This window comes from Pimephales promelas, chromosome 7 (assembly GCF_988280905.1).
Source record: "Pimephales promelas chromosome 7, fPimPro1.hap1.1, whole genome shotgun sequence".
NCBI classification, from domain to species: Eukaryota; Metazoa; Chordata; class Actinopteri; order Cypriniformes; family Leuciscidae; genus Pimephales; species Pimephales promelas.
This window is the reverse complement of record NC_142775.1, coordinates 13,180,951-13,192,451: the sequence shown is the minus strand read 5'-3', so window position 1 is coordinate 13,192,451 and position 11,501 is coordinate 13,180,951. Positions and strand designations below refer to the sequence as shown.

Sequence of the window (11,501 nt, the reverse complement as noted above, 5' to 3'; positions counted from 1 at the left end):
CAGGCTACTGGAAACTAGACACCCCATATCGGTTTCGCAGCCGGAACTAGCATATGCTAACGTGCACATAGTCCATACCATGGAAGAAATTTTCACCTCAGCAAGGGGACCAATCACAGAACGAGGAGGGAGCATCAAGATGCTGATGACGTCTATGCGACACACCGAATCAGTTTGTTTATAAGTCACATGTTTGACTTAAGACTTATCAGTCTTAATGTTTGAGAACCCCTGGTTTATACCTATGAATGGCAGCAGATGCGAAGTTACCTTTCAATGCAGCCTTAGATATTGTTCTAAGTAGTTTAAAACGCAAATAAATCTCTGACCCATCGTCTTCTTCCTCGTCTAATTTCTTTCGCTCTACATTCGTCATCTGGTATAATTGAAACAATTGGCTATAAGCTACGTACATATACTGTACATACTTTGTATACCACGCCTCAAACACGAGAAAAATAACATGGCTAAGGCTAAGGTTACACTGCATGTCAAAAAAAGTGAAAAGAAAAAGCTGTGAAACTGTGAATATACACTCACCGGCCACTTTATTAGGTACCCCATGCTAGTAACGGGTTGGACCCCCTTTTGCCTTCAGAACTGCCTCAATTCTTTGTGGCATAGATTCAACAAGGTGCTGGAAGCATTCCTCAGGGAGTTTGGTCCATATTGACATGATGGCATCACACAGTTGCCGCAGATTTGTCGGCTGCACATCTATGATGCGAATCTCCCGTTCCACCACATCCCAAAGATGCTCTATTGGATTGAGATCTGGTGACTGTGGAGGCCATTTGAGTACAGCGAACTCATTGTCATGTTCAAGAAACCAGTCTGAGATGATTCCAGCTTTATGACATGGCGCATTATCCTGCTGAAAGTAGCCATCAGAAGTTGGGTACATTGTGGTCATAAAGGGATGGACATGGTCAGCAACAATACTCAGGTAGGCTGTGGCGTTGCAACGATGCTCAATTGGTACCAAGGGGCCCAAAGAGTGCCAAGAAAATATTCCCCACACCATGACACCACCACCACCAGCCTGAACCGTTGATACAAGGCAGGATGGATCCATGCTTTCATGTTGTAGACGCCAAATTCTGACCCTACCATCCGAATGTCGCAGCAGAAATCGAAACTCATCAGACCAGGCAACGTTTTTCCAATCTTCTATTGTCCAATTTCGATGAGCTTGTGCAAATTGTAGCCTCAGTTTCCTGTTCTTAGCTGAAAGGAGTGGCACCCTGTGTGGTCTTCTGCTGCTGTAGCCCATCTGCCTCAAAGTTCGACGTACTGTGCGTTCAGAGATGCTCTTCTGCCCACCTTGGTTGTAACGGGTGGTTATTTGAGTCACTGTTGCCCTTCTATCAGCTCGAACCAGTCTGGCCATTCTCCTCTGACCTCTGGCATCAACAAGGCATTTCCGCCCACAGAACTGCCGCTCACTGGATGTTTTTTTCTTTTTCGGACCATTCTCTGTAAACCCTAGAGATGGTTGTGCGTGAAAATCCCAGTAGATTAGCAGTTTCTGAAATACTCAGACCAGCCCTTCTGGCACCAACAATCATGCCACGTTCAAAGTCACTCAAATCACCTTTCTTCCCCATACTGATGCTTGGTTTGAACTGCAGGAGATTGTCTTGACCATGTCTACATGCCTAAATGCACTGAGTTGCCGCCATGTGATTGGCTGCTTAGAAATTAAGTGTTAACGAGCAGTTGGACAGGTGTACCTAATAAAGTGGCCGGTGACTGTATATATTAATGTGTAAATGTTATGTGACAACTAGCCCTCATCGAAGCGTTGAGGATAAGATGAGACGAGACTAGAAAAAAAAATATTCATTCTGAATAAATTATTAAATAATTTATAAGTAAATGTTTAAATTGTATAATGAGTCCAGTCACTTTTTAACAAAAACTAATAAAATTACATGGAAAGAACCTCCTTAATGCTCGTATTCATCCAGAACCCCCTTTTGGTGAGGAGATTGCCATCAGATTCTTCCTCCTTTCTTGAGGCATTTAGCATGTTACATTTAATTATATTTGAGACAAATATTAATCCATTAATCCCTAATGCTAATTTTGTCTTTCCACAACTCTTGAGTTTATCCACTGTAATTTGATCCTGGTTTATTAACAGGTTCAATGATGACTGCTTATGAATTGTTTAACATCCAGAAATTTAAAAAAAAAAAAAGACTGCCTTATCAAAAATACCAGAGACCGATCCAGACTGTATATTACACTCTTAGAAAAAAAGGTTCTATATAGAACCATACAAGGTTCTATCAGCGCTACGTATTTGGAACCCCTAAAAGGTTCTATACACTCTTAAAAAAGGGTTCCTTTGGGTTCTATATAGAACCCTGGGGTTCCATACTTGGCCAATAGAACCTTTTACCAAAAAAAAAAAAAAATGTTCTTTTTGGAGTTCCATGAAGCGGGGGATGGAACCATTTCTGGTTCTACAAATAAATAGAACCATTTCTTCTAAGAGTGTACCATCACGTGAATCAGAAAAAAAAGATCATTCATTCGTTGATTGATACAGCAAAATAGACAGAGATAGCAATTAATCTGTAGCTGTAATGAACATCCAATGAAGGCAAGTTACAAAGAACCCAAGTGCAGTTTATTTAGAAAAATGTGAACAAACTTGAAACAAAAACATGGACATCATGGACATGGACATCAATGAGGTGCATATCAGAGACCCATTTGCTTATCCACCTTCAGCTCCGACTCGAGAACATGAATCATTAATTAATGCATTTTTAATAACACTGTTTGATATCAAACTCGTCTCACAGGTTGGCAACAGTTTACTGCATTTTACAACACTTAACTATTTGGCAGATTTGGGACTTTTGGGTGTTAAGTTTGGGCTTTTAGAGAGGAATAAAAGCACCGCTGTGAAAAAAATGAAGGTGTTTGGACGAAATGTGCCAGTGGCACAATAATTATTATACCTGGGTTGTCTTGTTGGTAGCCAATATCGAAACCTATTGAACAGGACTTAGTATTTTAAGCATGAAACTAAATACTGTTTTTTTTTTTTAAATCTTTTGTGTTCGATAGAGACAGAAAATCATGCCCGTTTGAAACATCATGAGGGTGAGTAAATGATGACAGTCATTATTTTTGGGTGAACTATCCCTTTAAGGTCCTGGCTCACACCTAATTCTCACAATCCAAACCGTTTTAAAGGTTATTTTTATAATGTTAAGCAAAAACATTTGTGTAAAAATAGAGAGGGAGAGGAAATAAATTGCAAATACACAGTGCACAAGGATTAATGCTCCTTAAAAGTGTGTGTCAACTGCTCTGGCTGATGCCAGTGTAAAATTGCACCTTTGGCAAACATTATGCAGTACATAATCTGTCACTACCTACTAATATTCACAATTTATGTGCATTTGGTCACCTTTCAGGACCCATCAACATACACCACTGTAGCTAGTTTACTTTCCACTATATTATAACTTTATATAATGAAAGAGCAATTCAAAACCCTGAATAACATCAAAAAGTTGTCAATAAAACAGAAAAGCAAAAGTGCATGTTACAGTAGGTGACTAACTGCACACAAGAGATTCAATAAATAATATGAATTAAAAACATATCATAATAGACATTATATATGTTATTTTTGGGGTTAAGCATTGCTCAATAGATGTATTGCATGTTGTTGGAAATGTTATATTATATTTATGCTTTCATTATGTGATATTAACGTGTGTTTCTAAGGTAGTTTGTGTGTCATTTGTAAGTTCGATGGCAACACGCTAAGTCAAAATGTGGACAGTATATACTGTGGTGCTGCTTGTGCCTTTTTCATTTGTGCGAGAAAGAAAAGCATAAAGTTTTTGCCTTCCAAGCTTGACCACTATGTCAACAATCAATTATTTCATTCTCCAGAGAAAAGAGTTGCCCAGTATTGCCGCTGTTGAGATAGACTATAAGGTTTCAGTAAAACCGTTTGTTGTTGGATCTATAATTACTTGTCTTGTTCAGGGATAAACTAAAACCCCCTCGATCTCTGCCAGGGCAAAAATGTTAAAGTGTTTCTTTTGTAAAGTGTTTTGTACAGAAATCATTTTTGAGGTTTGTGAATATTTTACTCCTAGCCTAATGGGACCAGAAAAATAAATATATAAATAAACCTAGCATATTTTTATGCTTTATTTATGAGACAGAATAAAAGTGAAAATCTTTCAATCCCATTAAGAACACATACTGTATAATCAAGATATTTATCTTAGCTTTACTTCAGAAAAATTACAGTTTAAAATTAATTACAGTAAAAATTAAAATACATTACAGTTGACGTGATTAGTTAATATATTCTGTTTTTTTTTTAATTATTTATTTTTTATGTTGTCTATTTAAACTTTTGAATGGTAGTGTATGTTGTGAAAAATATTTTAGATAAAACATCACAGAGTGTTAATTTATAGATTACTTAAAGACAATGAGCACTATTGCATTCATTTTGACAGATATGATTTTAAAATCATACAGTATGCAACTACTTTTAATTCCAATGCTATTGACTGTTCTGAGAGTTGATGGAAAACTTGTACGTATTAGCATTTCTCTCAGACTTTAACCTATGTTTTAAAGCGTCGTCCCCTTGGAGGAAGTCGTGTAACTTCAACACATAAAAACACACAAAGGAGTCTAATGTGTGAATGGTTTTTCTGGCTAATTCCACAGGATTCAACCTGGTTGGCCTAGACGGGCCAGGGGGTGAATGTGGCTCAAAGTGGGACATTAAAGTTGTCTCCAAAATGTTTTTTTTTTTTTGCATTTAGCAGGAACAAGGCAGGCCGGCTAAAACTAAGGAGTAAAAATTGAAATAGGGGAAATCCCGAAATTCTTCAAGGTTTCATAAATAAATAAATAAAATAAAAAAATTAAATTGCCCTAATTATGGATTTTTGAAAATTACCTTTCATGTAGTGTGTAATGTAACAACTCTGAAGATCGGACCGGCACAGGGAATTTACATATAATAATTAATAATTGAAAATTAATAATTATTCATACAGGTTTTGGGTCACATGTTATTAAATCTCCCGATAAGGATGATATATATATATATATATATATATATGTTGTCAATTAATAATTAATTACATGATTAAAATATTGGAGTGAATTGGAGTTATTTGCAATTATCACATTATTACTGTCTTACTGAAATACTTCAGAAAATCAGTTGTGGGACACTATTACCTAAAACTGTGTCTATTAATGCAGATTGTCACTCGTTCTCACTACTTTGAGGAAAGATTACGCATGGTCATGGAGCAATATTTGTTCATGGAGCAGACTGAGCTCAGGACAAGCAGAGCTGACGTTGTTATGACAATGGGTGTTTTTGTTGCGACAAACGCGCTGTACACAGTAAACCAATCACAACAGATTGAGCTGTCTGGCCAATCAGCATAGCCGTCAACCCTCCCATTGTTTTCCCGCTGTCTTCCCGTTTTAGTATTTATGTGTGAGACGTACAAGCTCGGACAGATTCGGCTTGAAGTCGCTTTACAAAAAAGCTGTGCACACAGCCAAGCGAAATGAGGTCTTGCCGGTCTTGCGCACCCATCTTGTCATTTTGTCGCATCGAGTATAAAGGCTTTACTCCATGTCAGCGCACGCTCTGATCGGTAAAGGTGCACAGACCTCTCCCATCTCCAGCAGAAGCACCACTAACTCTGCCTTCGTTTCCCTCGTAAACTAATATTAGTATTTAAACAACATTTCTTTTAAATGACACACTGTCTCTTTCTCTCTCACACACATATGTAGGCTAGTTATAAACTCTTTTGACTTTTAATGATTAGCGCTTTATTTTTAAAGTTTGTGGGTAAGAATCGTGTAAAAAAAAATTCCCTTATTTTGGGATGGATTCCGGGAAATCTCCCGTATTTTCAATGTTCAATGTTGACAGCTGTGCCAATCAGAGGAAAGTAGGGAATCATTTGTTTGAGAATCATTGGACTTTTTTTGACATTAGGAAACTTTGAAATAGCATAATAGGGGCACTTTCAGATAAAAGGGGCCACATTCAGATAAATAAAAACAAATACATGTGATAATAAGTTACAGTTTTTCTCAATTGTTTACACACAAATTCTGGTACTTGAGACAAAATGAGCACAACATGTAACTAAACCAATTCTACTAAACTACAAGCACAATTCCTGCTTTACACTCAAATCGCAGTTCTAAAACACGCTTTTTTTTTTTTTTTCAAAACACTACACACAATTCTCTGTTTTTGGCACAATTTTCATGCAGAAAATATCTTGTTTTCACAAGGAACACACTGTCATTCAAATATGCACACTGACTCATGGTGGGTTCTATTATACCCAACGAACTGACTCTGACCTCGGATTTGACGTCACGTCCACACTTCAAGCGTTCTATTATGTTTTGCGTGTCCGAATCAGAGAAAGCTGTTGTCATGGTAGCACTGGCCGAGTACCAGGCACTTACATAAAAAAAAAAAATATATATATATATATATATATATATATATATATATATATATATATTATGACTACACCTTATCAAAACGCAGCCATTTGAACTTGAAAATGTTCACTTTATTTAATGTTTTTCATGTTAATCTTCTGTTTTCTGTACTAACAACGTTAGTAATTGCACTCACAACAACTGATTCCCATACCTACAGGGGACGCAGTAATACGAGTGATTATAATCGTCATTTAAAATACAAAAGCTGTTCAAAAACAATGAAAACAATTAATTCTTACAAGTCACAGGGCGCAGCCATCTTGAATTCCGAAACGGAATTCTTGCTCGGTGTCCTCGCGGTTGTCCGACGTCCGAAAGGAGAAATCTGAGGAAAGAGGGCGTGTTGCTAGGCAACGTCTGTCATCCGATTCGGATCTCCGAGACGGATGAATAATAGAACGCACCATCATCACAAGGGCAAACACCCATTACACAGTTTTACAATTAGCAATCAGAGCTTTAGGATAAAAGGGCAACAGGTGAGCTCTTCAATGGAGCAATGGATGCCCACATTGGAAACAGAGCCAGAGGAGTGAGAGTAAGAGGAGGAGGAGGCCTAGGACCGTAATCTCTGATGAGATCCGAGCCACTTTGGTTGATCATGTGCTCAACCATGGTCTATCAATGAGGGAGGCTGGGCAAAGAGTACAGCCAAATCTGAGCAGGTACACTGTAGCATACATCATCCGGACTTTCCGAAATGAGAATAGGTAAGGTATCTACTCTCACTAGAAAATTGCAGTACTGCATATCAATACAGTACTCAATGAGTACAGTAGTACAGTGCCTGTGGACTGTTCTGTAGGACTGTAATACAGTTTTTGCCCATTGCTTGAACACTATAGACACATGCTTAAACCAAAGTAACATAACCTGAAGTTGTTCTTACTATACCTTAAACAAAGTGTAACCATACCTTAAACAAATGCGCTGCTTTGCACTTTAGTTGCAATTCTGTAACACACTTGCTCCTTTCTGCAACACACTTGCTCCTAGACACTACACACTATTTCATACATAAGACACTTAGTTCAAAAATGAAATCTCAGGGTACCATTGGGGAAACACATCAATTCAAAATACAACACACATTGGTTAATTGAAAAGACATAGACACACACCTGAAAACACTTACTTACAAAAATGAACACCAATCAGCCAGCTACAAAAATGCCTCAGTTAAGCCGCTTTGAGAACTTTGCAAGCATGGAGGCAGGGAGAGCTAGAGGCAGAGGAAGAGGAGGACAGAGAGAGAGAGAGAGAGAGAGAGAGAGAGAGGAGGACAAAGAGAGAGAGGACAAGGACGTGGTCAAAGAGGCCACACAAGGACCATTATTTCGGATGACATAAGAGCAACTTTGGTGGACCATGTTATAAACCATGGCCTGACTATGAGGGAAGCTGGGCAGAGAGTCCATCCTAATCTAAGCCGCTTCATAGTTTCATCCATAATAAGGACATTCCGACTGGAAAACAGGTATGTCTTCAACTCTCTACTCTACTCAGACTGCATTGCATTGCATCTTCTTCCGCTCATCCGGGGCCGGGTCGCGGGGGCAGCAGTCTAAGCAGAGATGCCCAGACTTCCCTCTCCCTAGACACTTCCTCCAGCTCTTCTGGGGGGATACCGAGGCGTTCCCAGGCCAGCCGGGAGACATAGTCTCTCCAGCGTGTCCTAGGTCTTCCCCGGGGCCTCCGCCCAGTGGGACGTGCCCGGAACACCTCCCCAGGAAGGCGTCCAGGAGGCATCCGGAACAGATGCCCGAGCCACCTCAGCTGACCCCTCTCGATGTGGAGGAGCAGCGGCTCTACTCTGAGCTCCTCCCGAGTGACCGAGCTTCTCACCCTATCTCTAAGGGATCGCCCAGCCACCCTGCGGAGAAAGCTCATTTCAGCCGCCTGTATCCGGGATCTTGTCCTTTCGGTCATGACCCAAAGCTCATGACCATAGGTGAGAGTAGGAACGTAGATTGACTGGTAAATCGAGAGCTTTGCCTTACGGCTCAGCTCCTTCTTCACCACAACAGATCGGTACATCGACCGCATTACTGCTGAAGCTGCACCGATCCGTCTGTCAATCTCCCGTTCCATCCTACCCTCACTCGTGAACAAAACCCCAAGATACTTAAACTCCTCCACTTGAGGAAGGATCTCTCCACCAACCTGAAGTGGGCAAGCCACCCTTTTCCGGCTGAGGACCATGGCCTCGGATTTGGAGGTGCTTATTTCTTTCTATTCTACTCAGACTGTATCTAGATTATTTACAGTACTGTAGCCTACCATATCACATTACTGTATGACATGTATTGTATTCCAGAGTGCTAAAGCTCCTTTTTTTCAACAAAAGTGGTAGTTTTGTGAAACATACCATGATACTGTAACGTGTTGAGATGTTTCAGTGCTGTATATGGTAAATACAGTAAAGTTCAGTATACACAGTACTGTAAAAAAGAAAAAAAAAACGAGAACAATTTGTGGTTGCAATTTTCTGCAGAATGACTAGAAGACCTGCTGGGGGTGGACGCCAACGCCTGTTCACGCAACAGCAGGAACTTGCCATAGTGAACCTAGTCAGAGCAAACAATGCAATCCGTCTCCACCAGCTACAGCAACAAATACTTGCAGATAGACAAGTATTCAACAACATAAATCGAGTAAGCATTACAACTATCAGACGGATCTTGGTAAAGCACCACATGACCATGAAGCAACTGTACAGGGTCCCATTTGAGAGGAACAGTGTCAGGGTCAAAGAACTTCGACATGAATATGTGCAGGTAAGTGTTTCAGTCCTTTAAATTTACAATAAAGAATGGGTGCACAGTAACAGATGAATACCACTGGATTAGTACCACATAGATTCATTCAGAAAGCTACACCGGTGGGATGGGTCGGTTCGGTTCTGTATAGTAGTGTAAGTGTGTGCTTTGAGTAAAGCCATCCACAAAATGTATTTTTTGTTACAGAGAATCTTGGACATGGATGGGGCTGCCCAGCCGCATGAATGTATTTACATTGACGAGGCTGGATTCAACCTTAGCAAAAACAGACGACGGAGACGTAATATCATTGGCCAAAGGGCAATTTTGCACGTCCCAGGGCAGCGTGGGGGAAATATCACTTTGTGTGCTGCCATAAGTCTTCGAGGGCTACTGCACCATCATGCCAAACTGGGTCCCTATAATGCACAACACATAATAACATTTCTAGATGCACTTCATGATGCAGTTGTACAGGATGGACCAGAGCAGCCCAGGTTTGTTGTTGTCTGGGATAATGTCAGTTTCCATCGGGTTGCTCTGGTCCAGGACTGGTTCACAAACCATGATCAATTTGAAATTCTGTACTTGCCCCCTTACTCGCCATTTTTAAATCCTATAGAGGAATTTTTTTTTCCGCTTGGAGATGGCGTGTATATGACCGCCAACCACATGCCCGTATGCCTCTTCTGCAGGCAATGGAACAGGCCTGCGGAGACATTGAGGTGAGGTCAATCCAGGGATGGATTCGGCACACAAGGGGATATTTTCCCCGATGCTTAGCAAGAGAAGACATTGCTTGTGATGTTGATGAGATCCTGTGGCCAGACCCCAACAGACGGCAGGATCCATAAGCCCACTTGCGCACAATTGTGTTTTTCTGTGTTTATAGTAGTGTGTTGTTTGTTTTATTTTTGATTTAACTGAATTTACTGTACTGTAAAATATACTAATTTAATAATTTTGAATTCATTATTTCATTTTTTGGTAACTGTGAAAACATGCCCTCTATGGAATTGAATAAAACATTGACAACAAAAGACTGTAGTTTTTTTATATAAAGTAGACTAGTGTGTTGCTGCTGATCTGAAAGTGTATTCATATGATGCAAGTGGGTATCATTTTGTCATCAGAGTGACATTTTGACAAAGGATTGTTAGGTTTTGATAGTAGAGTTTAAATTTGACATAGATGTGAATGGTTTATTTTCCAATGTTGTGTCTTATTTGCTTGTGTGTAGAGTTTTGACACAATGAGCCAAATTTAGCAAAATGTGTGTAAGCAATGGGCAAAAACTGTAATACTGTAAAGTATGTTTCAAGTATTTAAGAAATGTATACCTACTTTGTATTTACAGTATTTTACTATTTGTTTGGCAGAACTGAAAGATTACTAAGACAGGGTGGTCAGGAATGTGTTCTGTCTCCTGAACAGGAAACTGAAATCATAAACATGGTCCTAGAAAACAACGCCATAACATTACAGCAAATACAAAGAAAAATAATAGAAAACAATGACATATTTCAAAATATTGATCGGGTAAGCTTATCAACACTGGACCGTGTCTTGCGCAGAAATCATCTCAGGATGAATCAGGTCTAAAGGGTGCCATTTTAACGCTATTCAGAAAGAGTCAAAGAATTGCGATATAATTATGTGCAAGTGAATCCCACAATTGATGCATACTCTCAAAACTGTATACAGTAAATTATACATATTTCAATATTGTAATCATAATGATTGTGCTTCACAATAGTGACCACTCCATGTCTATTTCTGATATTGTCATGTGTGTTTCAGAGTCCTTGAGCTAAAGGTGGCTGCAGTGGAGCACCAGTTCATCTTCATTGATGAGGTTGGGTTCAACCTCACAAAAAGACAAAGGAGGGGAATGAATATCTTCGGCCAGAGTGCCACTGTTGAAGTCCCTGGCCAGCGCGGAGGGAACATCACAATGTGTGCAGCGATTACCCACCACGCCGTCATCCATCACCATGCTACCCTTGGACCCTACAACACCGCCCATCTGATCACATTCCTGGGCACCCTACACAACACACTCATTCCACCAGATCAGGTAGATGGCCCAGAGCAGCTCAGGTACGTTGTCATTTGGGACAACGTAAGTTTCCACAAGGCTGCTCTGGTTCGTAACTGGTTCACTGCCCACCCCCGCTTTTTAGTTGTTTT

General features: G+C 39.9%; 1 protein-coding gene across 1 annotated transcript; it reads left to right on the top strand.

The window, feature by feature from the left end:
- Positions 1 to 7,821: 7,821 nt before the first annotated feature.
- On the top strand, positions 7,822 to 10,994 carry LOC120477957 (uncharacterized). Its single transcript, XM_089133082.1, has 3 exons — positions 7,822 to 8,029; positions 9,047 to 9,329; positions 9,519 to 10,994. The coding sequence occupies exons 1-3, from the start codon at positions 7,944 to 7,946 to the stop codon at positions 10,038 to 10,040; spliced, it is 891 nt and encodes a 296-aa protein (XP_088989208.1). The 5' UTR covers positions 7,822 to 7,943; the 3' UTR covers positions 10,041 to 10,994.
- The last annotated feature ends 507 nt before the right edge of the window (positions 10,995 to 11,501 follow it).